This window comes from Argiope bruennichi, chromosome 5, assembly GCF_947563725.1.
Source record: "Argiope bruennichi chromosome 5, qqArgBrue1.1, whole genome shotgun sequence".
NCBI lineage: Eukaryota > Metazoa > Arthropoda > Arachnida > Araneae > Araneidae > Argiope > Argiope bruennichi.
In genome coordinates, this window is record NC_079155.1 from 40,837,106 (window position 1) to 40,853,094 (window position 15,989).

The 15,989-nt window shown below is 31.9% G+C and overlaps 1 protein-coding gene across 1 annotated transcript in view; it reads right to left on the reverse strand.

The window, feature by feature from the left end:
- The window catches only part of LOC129969285 (uncharacterized phosphotransferase YvkC-like), a 69,383-nt gene extending 53,757 nt beyond the window's left edge, over nt 1-15,626 (reverse strand). The window contains exons 1-4 of the mRNA XM_056083784.1: nt 15,475-15,626; nt 6,859-7,043; nt 4,837-5,090; nt 4,685-4,741 (exon numbers count right to left, since the gene is read on the reverse strand). Coding sequence (XP_055939759.1) covers nt 4,685-4,741; nt 4,837-5,090; nt 6,859-7,043; nt 15,475-15,517 — 539 coding nt within the window. The 5' untranslated portion in view covers nt 15,518-15,626. The remainder of the gene's footprint in view (nt 1-4,684; nt 4,742-4,836; nt 5,091-6,858; nt 7,044-15,474) is intronic.
- Nucleotides 15,627-15,989: the final 363 nt, after the last annotated feature.

The window sequence follows — 15,989 nt, forward strand, 5'->3', positions numbered from 1 at the left end:
AATGAATGCATATAAGTCTCAGAACTAAGGAAAAATCGAAAAGCTGAAAATAGTGACTTAATGGTGCCAGAAAATCTTAAATTACTGAAAATCGACAGTATTTTTGCCAACTATTTAAAAGATTAAAAGGGTTTGCCTTTCTTCTGTTGTGGGACGCACGTTTGGAGGAATACAGATATATTTTAGAAGATTTTCACAAATTGGTGACCTGCTGCTCGTAAAACATTATGACAAATATAGGGAAAGATGAATAGAAAGGTCAGTGATTGACCACCTGTGGCTAAGGGCCAACGGCCTCGAAGAGAATGCCAGTTCGGAGAAGTTGGCTGTAATAGGGATGGGTTATGATAAAGGCAACAGTCGGCAAGAACAAATCCTGCTGATATTGCTTCGTTCAATGGTGACGGGGTAGGTCAAGTGGTAGGACACGCGATATACTTAACTGTGCAATTTTATGTCAATGTCAAACATCATAATGTACAATGTCAGAAATTGCATTGTATTGTCTCATTCGTTTTTAATCTTACGGGCAGTGGCGATTTAAGCATTCTGCAGTTTTACGCAGTGTCCATTATGAAGTTTTTCTTTAATAAATTTATAAATTTAAGCAATTTAATAGCTAAACAAGCTAAGAAAAAAATTCATTCATGTGACATATCATCTACAGGATCAGCCTAACTGAGCAAGGGCTCTAGGCAACTGCCTAGTCGGAAATCCGCCACTGCCCGCAAGAAGAGCGCAAAAAAGAAACAACATAGTTCATATGTATCGTGAGAGGAAGAATCAAATCCATTTTCCAACACAGTTATAAGTTTATTCTAGAATCCAGGCAACTTTGAATCTTCTCTTATTAGTACAGTAATTTGAGGATACTGGTGTTTCTGCCTTAATTTCGATCAAAAACATTTTAGAGAAAAATTAAACCAGTATTTTACCAAAAAAAGCAAAAGAAGAATATTTGTAGTATACTTATCACATCTTTAACATACACAGGATAAACTTTTTTTTCTAAATCAAATATTACAGAGATTTTAAAACAAAATATATGAAAGGTGCCTTTCTTTATTCCTGGAATACATATTTTCAAATCGCATTTATAGATAATTTTATGGGATATAATATAACGTCTTAGTTTTTCTCTCCTTTCGACAAGCCTAGAAGATGATTGGATGTTTACAATCTTAGTTATGATATGATACTCAATTCCATGAGTATGATATGATACTCAAACTCGATGATATGATACTCAATTCCATGAGTATGATATGATACTCAAACTCGATGATATGATACTCAATTCCATGAGTATGATATGATACTCAAACTCGATGATATGATACTCAATTCCATGAGTATGATATGATACTCAAACTCGGTGATATGATACTCAAACTCGATGATATGATACTCAATTCCATGAGTATGATATGATACTCAAACTCGATGATATGATACCCAATCCCAATGATTCTTAGTAGTTGTTGAAATTCTGTCGGTTAAATTGCTTTAGTATCTTTTAATTTCTGAGGATTTTTGCAGTTATTTGATTCCCGAATGTTGTTCACCGCAAGATTAGAGATTAATCACCAAATAAATGGCCAAGGATGACAATTTGGAAATATATTAATTTCACGCCAAAAGCTAATATTTCATAACTGTTATACGCTAATGTCATGTGAGGCATTCTTTGGCATAACAAGTTTATTAGGGAGTATGCGAGAAAGTTTTAGTAAGACCACACCCGCTGGTTTATTTGATTAATTGGTTCCCGCTGAATTTGTGTGCGTTACTTTTTGCTATATTTTGTATTTTCATATTACAATTATTCTGAAAAGATTTTTCTTTTTGTTAAAATTCGTAGGATAACCAGTTTGTTCAAGTTTTAATCATTCTTTCAAAATATAAAGCATTTATAGAAACACAACAAGAAAATTTTCGAGATGAAATATCATTGGACAGTTTGGGAAATAATATGTTTCTAAACAGTCTCATATCCTTATCACAAATTAACAGACAAAAGAAATCCAAACCCTCTCATTTCACTGAATCCCATTGTTAAAGATAAGAAATGTAACTATTGACATACTAAAAGGGAATGTTTATGGATTTCGTATCATGAAATATAATAGACTGATAAATAATATCAGAATATTTTATAAAAATGAAATTTCTGATAAGGCTTTTGTGTTAATTCATAAATCGTATCTGAAAATAAAAATGTGTCTGAATAAGATTTTTAAAAAATTGTCTAATATGACCTTCGATTCTTCAATCTATTGTATGACTTTCAAAATTCCGATTTGGACTCACCTTTTCACTTGATTGCTTAGAATAAATGCAGTTAATGATAATTTCAACATATGATTATTATATAAAACGATATTTGTAAACAGAGATTCAGTTTTAAAAATTTCAGCAGTTTTTTTTTTCCAGAAATGTCCTCTTGAATGAAATCTGCGATTCCTGTTGAATTTATCAAATGATTCCCAAATTAAATTTAATTGTTATTTTAACCATAAAATGCGCATTTTCTTATGTTTCAACAGCATATTTATAACTCTATATAAGTAAGTATTGTGTTAAATGTGACCATTAATGACAGAGCCGGCTTCCTAGTATAGGGGTAGCGCGTCTTTCCCGTGATCTGGGCGTCCTGGGATCGAATCCCGGTTCGGGGGTGGTTGTTCTTCATTTGTTCTATCTGTGAGATATGTGAATGTGCCTCCCTGTAAAAAGGGGTTGTGCAAATGAATCTGATGCGTGAGTAGCTAAGACGTACTCTTGGCTCTAGATGGCGCTATTAAAAATAAGAGACGCTCCCCCAAGGCTTAAAATCCCGAACTTCGTCAGCGAGCTTGTCCATGACAAGTGCCATTAGAAACAACAAACAAGAACAACAATAATAATGATAGAAGAACGAGAGCAAACCCCACATCCATGGAAGATTTTGATTAAACTGAATCTCGAATTAAAATTAAATTTAAACAAGTTTTTAAAAATATATTTTTAATGTATAAAAAAGTAGAATCTTTTTTTATTTAATCTCTTTTTTTTCTTTTTTTTTTTTTTTTTTCAAAAGCAGAATTTATTATTCTAAATATCACAGAATCTTAAAATCAATTTTATCAAATTTGCTACTACGTGGCGTCACGAGTATGAAATCAAAATTTGATTATGTTAATTGCTTAGCTTGTGATTATATTTCGAAAATATTACAACATTGTACTGAAATCAATACTATTTAAGCATATAAAAAATAAAACTCAAAAGATAGTGAAAAAGCGATAGCAAGAATCTATCCTATGGAATATGAAACAACACATTAAACAAGAATATACAAAACGAGAAATAGGAAGTACAATTTTGGAAATCAGAGAAAACTAATACGATAAATCCATCAAATTTGAGTTGAAAATTAAGTTATTTTAAAAAAAGGAGTTGTTATCATTTATTATTTATATAAGATGTTTCCAAGTGAAAAGGAAATCTTAGCTGTAGCAAGCATTGTATCAAATCAGAGTAAATTAATGTGTAAGCCGATAAGTGGGTGTTAGGGGGGTTACCGAGTTGCACATGAATAGTTATCGGCTTTGCATCAATATCTTCATTTCTGAAGATGGTTTTAGCATTTTATTTCATGATCGATTCCTCCGATTAGACAAAAAGGCAAATATCCAATTTCTTCCCTCGAAAAGGTTATATGCTGCAAAAATTTATCACAGAATGAAATAAGTGTACGGAGAACAGTGTCTCATATAATGAGCTGTATTATGGGAATATATTGTTACAAATCTGTAATTTTGCTTCCCAGTACGACTAGTGACATCGTAAGAAAGACAGGATGTACGATCTGCCCTGTGCATGCTGAGCGGGTGCCGCGTCAATGACCTTAGAACTTGGCGATCATTTGGCAGCTTGACGATAAATTTCGCGACTTTGGCGACAAAATGGATTATACTGGAAAGTTCGAGAAGTTTCACGAACCATCCAGTAGGAACCGAGATACACCCAGAGACGTCCTGATTGGTCTGGAAGATTCTAGCTCCACCTCCCGGAACTATAAAAGACAGGCACTCTGGAGCTGCAGGGAAGTCGTGTGTGAGAGTAGTCGGAGTCGCCGACAAGTAAAGATATTGGAGAGGATTAGACAGCAAGCAAGTTGCTGAACTAGCGATTAAATGCGCTGCATTATTACGATTGATTGGCGGTATTTGAAAGAGAAAAAATTGCGTAACAATATGAAGAAATTGCCACGTCCTGAGCAGGCTCAAGTTGTGATCAACAACGCTACAATTTCGGCTGTGGAAGAGTTCATACATCAAAATAGTCGGATCTTCACACGTGAAATTGCTGTTGAACTATCAATAAGCAAAGAAACTGTGCATCACATAATCCACTAAAAGTTTTGTTATGGCAAAATTCGTGCTGTGTAGGTACCCAGCTGGATCCGTCAGCAATCCAGAAGTTTGTATAATCAAGTCATTCAGTCCTTTCTTACGCGTTCAGATAAATGTTTCAAAGATCATGACGATTATTTATAATTGTATTGTTCTATATGAACTGTAATTATAATACTGTTATTAAAATTCCTTAACTTATAACTGTAATCTCCGGTCCATTTGGATGCACCATATATTTTTACCATTCATAATTATATAAAACAAAATAAATTTTGTGTACTTACACGAATACAAATTTTACGAACACCACTTCTTCATCGGTCTTGTTATCAGAAGTTTCTCTAGGAAAGGAATTTAAAAAACAGGTATGTAGATTTGAAAATCGATATGGAGAAATATATAACAAGATAATAAGATATTGTTTTATATAATCTACCTCAACATTCCACAAAAGAATATCCTCCATCTTCTCATCGGAGACAGATAATGCATTTGTAGTTTTCCACTCGAGAAAGTCCGTCCGTCTGAAGTTTGTTGGTATCCCATCGATTCTGTAAGGCTGTATGTCTTGCCGTTTGCCAGTTTCAGGTAAATCCACGCATCGGCTACTTGGTTGAGGCCTCTTGCTATGCGGACCAGTAAGCATTCTGATTTGGAATTCACGCCGTAGAAAAGAACTTCATCTGCACACTTTAAAAAAATGAAAAAATAATGCAGTTTAATGAAATAGATTCCTTCATTTCGAATTAAATAGCAGATATTTTTTCCTTCATTTCGAATTAAATAGCAGATATTTTTTCCTTCATTTCGAATTAAATAGCAGATATTTTTTCCTTCATTTCGAATTAAATATAGCAGATATTTTTTCCTTCATTTCGAATTAAATAGCAGATATTTTTTCCTTCATTTCGAATTAAATAGCAGATATTTTTTCCTTCATTTCGAATTAAATAGCAGATATTTTTTCCTTCATTTCGAATTAAATATAGCAGATATTTTTTCCTTCATTTCGAATTAAATAGCAGATATTTTTTCCTTCATTTCGAATTAAATAGCAGATATTTTTTCCTTCATGCATTCTTTCTTCGTATTTAGCGTATCCCTTATATAAATATACTGATAGAAAATCCCATTCATCTGTTGTTTATTACATAAGGCCAGAACCATTTAATTGATCCATTTTTCTGTTATCTAATTAAATGGCACTTTTAGAAGTTCGTTGTACTGATTCAGCTGAAAGTCCATGGAACATTCTTAAGATCTTTATGTATTATATACAACTTTTTATCGAACCGCTTAATTATTTTCATTTTTCTATTTTCTAATTAGATGACACTTTCTGTTTTAGAAATATATTGTTGTATTTGATTCAGCTGATAATACATAGAATACACAAGATTTTTACGCATTACATATTATTTTTATAACGAATTGTAAAATTATAGTGAGTGTGTTGCGATTTTCTACTGAACAGCCCGGTTTTTAAATGCAATATTTTTAATCTGCACAAACACAGCTACACTACAAAATTTACTAAAAAAAAAAGTAAGTTAAAATAAACAGTATGGTGGAGGGATTCCACCGTTTCCAACCGAAAGCATTCGGTGTTAGCGCAAGGGTTGCGCATAGAAAAAAACCCGACCTCAGGATGCAGGTCTCCCGTTCAACTGCTTGTCTGTAAACGCCACAAGGGGCTTCTGTAAAATGCCACAAGGAGGCGCTCTCTGCTCAAGAGGAAAAAAGAGGTGGTACAAAGTTGAATAACGGCTTAATTTTCAGTGATGAAGTTTAAACTCAGATATTATTCATTCATTGTGTTTAACATATCCCTTATATAAATATATTGATGGAAAATCTCATATATATTTGTTAATTACATGATCTTCAATTTTTCTGTTATCTAATTAGATAGCACTTTCTGATTTGGGTTGTATTGATTCAACTAATAGTTCATTAAGCATATGAAGCACTTTTAAAAACTTGTCCCGAAGTCACCAAAATTTTTTAATCTTTTTATAATGTTGAAACTTTATTTTGAAAAGCGAAACAATTTCTCTGAAGTTGTTTATTTTATTTAAAAAAGAAAGATTGACCAGTATGCTATGAATAGTGAGCAATTACAAAATTAAGAAAGAATGAAAATCTCTATTCAAAACCATTCAGAACCACGACCTTGCGCGCTCTGTTCTGTCGACAACTTCGTCGACACTTATAAAATTAACGCAGAAACAAGTAACCATTGTCGATGAAACATTAACAGATATTGATTTAGCTTAATTCCAAAAACTTAAAATTGCATTGTCATCGAAAATATACAAGTGTGCAAAATTTCTAAAGTCTAATACATCTGATAGTAAGTGTGAAATCAATTACGAAATTCATTACTTTACAAATATGAAATAAGTAAAGTTAAATATAAGTACATAAAAAATGCAGCAATTTATTACAATGTACTTACATCCTGTAAATGAGACTCTGGAAATGGAGCTTCGAGTTCTTTTTCTATTTGTGGTATGATATAACCAAGTTTTAAAGGGTCGCCAAGAGCTTGAACGTCATATAGGTCGAATCTCCGTTTTTGGAAAAATGTGTAAATGCGAATCGCAGTGTATGTTAAAATCCATTTGATCCAATACAAGAATTCTGAAAATTATGAAGAATAACATTGACATAATTACATTTTGTAGTTAAGGGAATTACACTATTGCTTAATTAATTTTAGAAATATAAAACATGTTATATCTTAAATAATAATTGGTTTGATGCAATAAAATTTTGTATATGCATATCCAGTATCATAAGAACTTGTCATTTACAGTATTAAATCAAATTAAATAGTATATATATGTGTGTGTGTGTGTGTAACATTATTTTGGTTGAAAGCAAAATGCATGTTTGACTAGCAGTCCGTTTTATTCTCCCTGGGAGACAGGCATGATTTATTTACAAGAAGGCGCAGCACGGCACAAAAGCAGAAGCAAGAAAGAAGGGCGAAAGGGATGAAACAAATGATCACTAGTCTTATATAACATGGGATTTTCGGCCATGCGCCAATTCAATACACTTGTTGACCTTTGTCAAGGGCAACGAAGGGATCACTTTCATTTGATACGTAGAAGTGATTGCGCGGTAATTTTTACACAGCTTCATCCGTGGAATGAGATCAGGAAATAAGAGAATATTTTACTATGCGCTAAATTAAGATAAAGTTTTGTAAATTAATTTGGTTAAATTAAGAGTTTAAAATAACATTATATATATATATATATATATATATATATATATATATATATATATATATATATATATATATATATATATATATATATATATATATATATATATATATATATATATTGTTGCGAATCTGTAATGCTGCTTCCCAGCATAATTGGTTCCATCATCGGAAAGAATGTTTTACAGTCATCTATATTGGACGGAGTCTGGGCGTCGCGTCGGAGGTCCCGGAGCAACATATTTACAGAGAATTTTCCCGATCCGTCCAGTAGGAACCGAGATACGCCTCGAGCGTTCCTGATTGGTTGAGAGGCTTCTAGCCCCGCCTCCTGAGACCTATTAAAGGAGGCAGACGCAGCTGCCAGAGAAGTCAGAGTAGTCGAAGAGTAGTCGGAAGCGAAAGAGTAGTCGTAGTCGGAAGCGACAGAGAAGAGTAGTCGGGATCGACGGTGAAGAGTAGTCGGAAGCGACAGAGTAGTCGTATTCGGAATAGACAGAGAGTCGTAATCGGAAGCGACAGAGAAGGGTAGTCGGGATCGGCGGTGAGGAGTGGTCGGGATCGACGGTAAAGAACTGGCCTTCCATAGATAAGCGGAGCAGCGACGGAGTGAAGCTAGTGCTGAACTAAGCTGTGCGCTACTGTTTGCAGTAGAGTCTTGTTGTATGTTGCTGTGTATGCTGTTGTATGCTGCACGTCTCGGCTGAAGATAATCGTCTTCTGTGCTGTATATAGTTGTCGTCCTTGTACTGTCCTGTGTGTCTTCGTGTCAATAAACGTCGTTGTTTTATTTTCTACTGCCGCCTGCTGATTGAGCGTTCTCCACACCATATAACTCCCACTATCCAAACGAACCCCGGAAATTTCGCAACAATATATATATACATAACCAGATAAAAGACAATCGATAGTTAATCATTTTCATACGTAGTCTAAAGGATTCCAGGTTTCACTAAAATTATAATTTGAAGGAAGGGTGATAATCAGAGGAAGGAGTCTCCCCAAAACGTTCTCGCATACTCTCTAATAAAGGTGTTTTCCCAAATAATGCGTACAATAGTTATGTAATATTAACCTTTGGCGTGAATTTAACATTTTTGCTGAATCTATCGCAAATTCCTAGGTGGGAATTTTGGCGATTAATTCCTAGCATGCGGTCAATAGTATCGTATCCGAAAATCGGATTTTGGCGCGTTTTTCCAAACCGATTGAAACAAAAATTTGGTTGAAAACTAGGCTTATAGTCACAAAATCCCATACCAAATTTGATATATTTAAATCACTGCGATTTTAAGTTACTGCGTTTGCATGTTTCTGAAAGTACGAATCTACAGACAGTCAACTGCTTGTTGATTTTGGTTTAAATTTTGACAGGTGTCTACACTATAGATTTTAATTCCGTGTACTGAATTTTATCTCTCTAGGTCACGTCATTTTGTAGTTATTGTGTTAACTTATATTCGAACCACCTGACCAAATTCCTCTGACCAGACTTTTCTCAAAATTTGATAGAAATCTGCAAATTTGGTGTAAAGACCATATACCAAATTTCATCCCTCTAGATCAAAACGTTTTTGAGTTATCTTTGTCACAGTCAGATAGACATTTTTTTTCCAAGTACAGGGAGGTCTAAAACGTAGAGATTCCTCAAAATCTAGAATTCGAATTTATCGACGATTACAATACTTCCTGTTTACTTCGTATACCAGAAACTAAAAACATATTTTTTGGATTAAACTCATAAAATGGGAAAAGTACCACTATTAAGTTTTCTTAAATAACCTACCCCTTTAACGAGTATTAAATATTTACGGTACATTTAGTTGTTTCCAGATTATGCATAGCGTGAATTCTTAAATACTACTGTAATTATTGTCTAGTTGCGAAAAATATATAAGTAATATTAATTTTGGACATTGGTGCAAATATGAAAAATTTCTTTTAGTCATTATCAATTATTTAAAGTCATTCATTAGTGTTTTTGGAGCATAAAGAAACACTGATAGAGGGAAACATTTTCCTATGCTTGTGCCTTCGATGAATTATTAAAAAGCAAAGCAATACAAAATAGCAATTAATATCGTTAATCATTTTATAATTAACCAGTTATGTCTTATTCAACCGTCTCCAATCCACATTCTTAACTGCAAGTAAAAAATAATTAAGCATTGAAAAAGAAAAAAAAATTAGAAATACTTCAAATTTGAAGTTATTTATTTCGCCCAAATTAATTCATTAATTCATTTCATTCAAACTGGTTAATTAAAATTATTCATTTTGTTTTCATTTGGTACAAATATTATTGCCATCTCCAACAGTGGTAGTTTTCCACATGGATGTTAGAGATGGTCACCTCTTGATTCAAGATATAGGGTAGCTTCAAAATCTATTCAATGTGCATCACATTTCTTATCTGATATCGAAATTTCTGTATATATTTATATTACTTATAGAAAGTTATTACTTATATTCTGTATATTACTTATAGAAAGTTTTCTGCAATTTCTTTTTTACTTTTTCGTATGAGTAGTAAAGAGAAAGTATAGTAATCGTCAAAAAAGTCGAATTCCAGATTTTTGGAATATGTCTGTCTGTGACAAAGATAACGAAGTACACTTTGAGCTAGACAGTTGAAATTTAGTACATGGTCTTTACACTAAATTTACTGATTTCTATCAAATTTTGTGTAAAATCTGCTGTGAGAAAATACGTCTGTCCGGCTGTTCGAAAATAACTTAGTACGATAATTACAAAACGAAGAGAACTAGATAGATAAGACTCGGTACACAGATTTAACATCTATATTGTAGGCACCTGTCAAAGTTTGAGTCCAAAAGGGTTGATAGTCCATCGATCTGTATTTTCTGAAACAAGTAAACGCGATTCATTCCAAAACAACAACGACTTAAATGCGTATATCAAATTAGGTATAAGAGTTTGTGGCTACAAGTGTCATTTTGTGTCAAATTTTTGTTTCAGTCGGTATGGAAAAATGCGTCTAAAACACAAATTGGATTTTTTGATACTATTAACTGTATGGAAGTGATTAATTTGCAAAACACTCACCAAGTATCACACGATGTATTCAGCAAAAATACTAAATTCAAGACCAAAAATTAATGTTTCTTAACTATTATACGGGCCGCGGTGGCCTGGTGGTAAGGTCTCGGTTCGTGAGCCGTAGGGTTTCAGGTTCGAGACCCGATTCCACCGAAGAACCATCGTGTAAGGGAATCTGTTGCACATTAAATCCATCAGGTCCAAACGTCCTCTTCTTGGTGTGGTGTGGAGAGGGAAGTGCCAACTCAGGTGTCGTCCTCGTCATCTGACCGTGGTTCAAAATTACCCTAGTGCTGCTTGACAAAGGGACGTTAATATAACTAAAAATAAAAACTTAAACTTAACTGTTGTACGCCAGTGTCATCTAAGGCGTCTCTGACATGATAAATTTATTAGAAAGTATGCGAGAAAGTTTTGGGAAGACCATTCCAGCTAGTTTAAATAAGTTGATGCATTTAAAGAACTAAATAAAACGCGGAAAGACGACTAAATCCTAGTATGATAAATGCATATCCTTTCTGATAAATTTACCAGCTGGTCACTCGAAAAACATGTATTCTATATGGAACAACATAAGCAAAAAGAGGCGTTTCTTTGATAGCACGTTAATTTAATCTAGTATGCAATGTTCTGTTAATTGCTTTCACAAATATCGCATCTACAAAGTGGTTATCTTACAAGAAATGCTCATTGCCATATCTGTTCTAGATGGAATATTTAAAGCAATCTCAGATGGTAATACTATACAAATTGGACTGATTGAACAGATATAATATAAATAAAACATTAAGACATGAATTTTTCTCTTATATTTATGTCTTTAAAAAGAAAGCTTTTTCAGGATGTAATATATAACGCTGTCAGGAGTGAATGCTTACTTCCTTTATCGGAAAAATATTTGGATAAACTAAATTTAGGACATCGATATGTTACATGGTATAGTTTTGTTAGATTTACGGGGTGTTTATAAATGAATATTACAAATTTGCAGATATATTAAAAAGGAAACGAAACTAAATACTAATTTATTGTTCATCAGAAGCCAAAAATAATAGATGAAAATTTAAATTCAACGAAGTTATGAGTGTTCAATATGAGCCATTCAAGAAATAAAAATGATATCGAAGAGATACGATAATTAACTTCGTACCCTTCTTTTTATATGTTCTGATATTAAGCTTTGAAAGGCTGCAGGGCTAGATCAAAAAGCATTGTTTGTCCTACCGCTATTAAATGTAATAAAAGCCCCTCCAACTGACGTTGAAAAATTTAAGGCACGCCGCATATCTGCAGTCTTTCGAAACGCCGCTCCAGACATGCCAAAAAAAGTGTGGGACGGATTACCATACCTCCAAGATATCTTCTTTTGTTTCTAGAAGGGCCCACATTTACCACTTAAAACTGTGTTGAATTTAAGCTTTCAACTGTTCAGGTTTAATTCCGATGAATAAAAAGGATGCACTTTATTTATTTTTTTATTTTTTTTAATAATCCTGCAAAATTAGGTATGCTATTTTGGAGCGCGTTCTTTTATTTTATACTTCATATAATTTTCTGAAGAACAGTGTGATCTAGAAACAGAAGGAAACATCAAAAACGTTTTTATTAATTAACTTTATAGGGCTGACAAAATGGGTGATATTTTAAAGAATGAAATGAAATTTTCTCAAAACACTATTTTTCTTTCAATTTTGGGGATGATACCTTTAACGTTTACATTTGTTTTTAATCGCGTTATTAATAGAATACACAATTCTATTAATTTCTCCTTTTGACAATTCTATTAATTTTTCCAATTCTATTATTTGTCCTTCGGGGCAAAAAAAGTTAACACTGTTCATTTCAGTTCAAAATCCGAAAAAAACTTTCCTTTATAATTTTATTTTTATTTTTCATTAACGTTGGTTTAAATCGATGGTTTAAAAACTCCAAGTCAATTTTTTTTTAATGAAAAGCTGTCTTTCTTAATTCAAGTAAAGAAAATATCAATTATATAGTTATTAAGAATAATTTTATAATCTTTGTGACTATTTAATACAAAATTTAACTTCTTGGACATTGTTATGACCATTTTATTTAGACAACTCAAAGATAATCGTTGTCTTTTTATTTGTTTATGTTATCAAAAAGAAAACTCTTATGATTAGAGTAAAAAAATAAAGATAAAGGATACCAAAGATCTTAATTTTAAATCTTTTTAGTATATTTATATCTATATATGAAATACAAAGTTCAGTTGTGTAATAATTTTCAAAAAATGAAATTGTATTTTTTTTTCGGACTGCGAAATACATTCATTATACAATTGAAGGAAAATAAACGCTGTAGGTCTAAAAAATATTAATACATGAATTAACTTCAAATGATTTAAAATTAAATCATGAATATTAGAAAATAAGTATAAAAATTAAAAGCGCAAAAAAAATTAATTTGATGTTTGTTTTTTGTCATCGATTCTTTATCAAAGAGAAAGCCTCAGAATAATTAAATGCTCGATATCAGATTGTTGACTGATCTTGGAGCATGTAAATACAATAGGAATGCAAGTTGTGCTTGTCGATTATTCCGATAATACGATTGCGTATGCAATAAAGTAATATGTAGTAAAATATATTAATAATGTAGTAATAGTATTATATAACAAACTGTAATAAAAGTAATATGTAATGAAATAATGGTGAGTACTAAAAAATATAGCAATATAATAACTCTAAATACAACGACAATTGTATATAAAAGAGTATTATGCACATTTTTCTAACCTTAACATAAAACATAAACTCCTTAATACTCATATCTTGGTTTTCAGAATAGGGAAAGTGTTCTGTGCCATACTACAATAAGTTGTAAATTAAGTAAAGAAATGTGTGAACGCAAAAATATATCATAAACTGGATGGAATCAATTTAACCCTTTAAAGGGCCATTTTTTTCTAGTCATATTATGTTAAAATATTTTTTGGCTTGAAATTAGAATAAGGAAAGGGATTCATTTAGCTTATTAGATAAATTTAATTTGATTCATTAATTAATTTGGTTAATTAATAATTAAGTAACAAATCAAGACACATCATTTTGTCTGAGATAAAGAACTGAAGCATCCAAGTTTCTGACTTACTAAAAAAATTTGTCAGACCTTATGCCAACCTACATAATATCATACAAAGATTGATAAATTTGGTGGGAAGCATACTTCTCACGGTCCTAGAAAGGGTTAAGGTATCAACAACAGTTCGAATTTTGAAAACAAATAATAATAATGTAATATTTGTTGTCCATCTTTTGCAAATTCTTACCGGTTACAATTCAAGATAAAATTTACCGCCTTTAATAAGATCTATGTATTTAAGATAATTGAAAAAAAAACCCAATTACCTAGCCCAATCACTGGTCCGATTTCGTTAATTTTTATTTCAAATGAAAATTTATGATCTCTAGATGCATCAAAGTGATCACCAATCTCCATTTTTGAGAGAATTTTCAAAAACACTTCTAATTGTACACTGTCTATGCAGAAAAATTATGACAGTGGTTTGCAATTCTCCAATATCCCCATTTTTGGAAAAAATCTTAGAAACAGTTCTTCATTACACATTCTCAATGGGGAAAATCTAAATAAGAATTCCCCAGCCATAACCTCTAGGCCGAATTTTATTCATGTGAAAACTCATGATTCCTAGATACATCATCTATATCGCCTGTCCCCATCACTCTCCATTTTTAAATTTTTAGAAATATTTCTAAATAAAATTTAGACAACTCCAGCTTCAACGATTTGATCGATTTATCCGCATTTATTCGGCAGTTAAATTTCGTCACTTTGCAAACAGAGGAACATATCAAATTGTTTATCGTGAGAGTATTGTAATTATTTTGCTGCCATAAAATGTATTTAACAAAGTGAATTGGCAGTAAATATCATTAATATAGTGGGTGAATTTCTGGTCGCGGAAAGCGTATTGTTATAAAGAAAAATAATTTAACTATAGGACAGCTAGAAATTATGCATCTAATACACAAAAAACCTACTTATAGAATATATTAATATTAATAGAATATTAATATTACTTATTCTATATTAATAGAATAAGTAAATGCAGGCTTATATTTTTTAACCATTTGACTACTAACGAGGCATATGCATCCCATTTTAAAATTAGTTAAACAAGACTTAGTAAAAATAGTTTTTTTTTTTTTTTAAAGAAGAGGTGGGCGCAATTTTTGATCATTATGTCCCAGTCTCTGATTTAAAAATCATTGGGGGAAAAAACTTCGAACTAATTTGTCGTTTTCAAAACTTATTCTCTCCGCTTACGTAGACAACAAAAAGATTTTTCTAAAATTTATAATCAAGGGATTTAATAATCAGGAATTGAAACAGGGAAAAATGGAACTTTTTCTTGAAGACAAATGCTAAGCTATATCATGAAACATATTCTATGGCTATTTTGCTTTATATAGCAATAGTATATTGAAAGCATGTATTATGTAGTAATAGCCTAATTTTGAGGAAGAAAAACAATCCAAAAAAAATATAATAATAGCTTAATCCAATATTATATGATTTGAAAACAAATATATAAATTTGGTTTCCTAGTAAAAATTTATTTTGGAACTTGGTTTATAACATCTTTTTAATCAACTTGCTTTAGGACCCATTTAGCCTATCTGCCTTGAGTAACTGCATAATCTGAAATCTTTCCGTGGATTTATAAAACTTTTCAATAAATTCATCCAAACATTTCCACATACCTTAAAATTTTAGAAAACAAATGCTTACCCAAAGGTGCACTGAAAAGCGCTATTATAGATGACAGCACCATGGTAACAAACGAGCAGGTAATGAATCGCACTCCAGAGATGTTAATCGTTACGCCTTCTTACAAATTTTGAGACCCTCGAAATAAAAACATATCACTGTGTGTCCTTACAACTGATATCGCTCCGATATGAAATGAAGATGGATGATAGCGCAGAAGTGAGTTTGTTTCTTATCTTGAATGGATCGGAAGAAAACAAACGCAAGTGAAGTAGGGATGGAGATAATCACAATAACCATATTACGCAACTTTGAATTATACTATTAAATGATGTGGTGATAGATAAATGATGTTGGGAGAAAATGAAACGTGATCGATAATTTATTGTTTGAAAAATAAAAGAAAGAAAAACCAAGTTCAATGTAAAACACATTGAACTTGGTTTATAGAACAAATTTATAAATTAAAAAATAATTTACAAAAAAAAAAAAAAAAAAAAAAAAAACGTGGTGATTAGTCTGCATACGAGGTATTT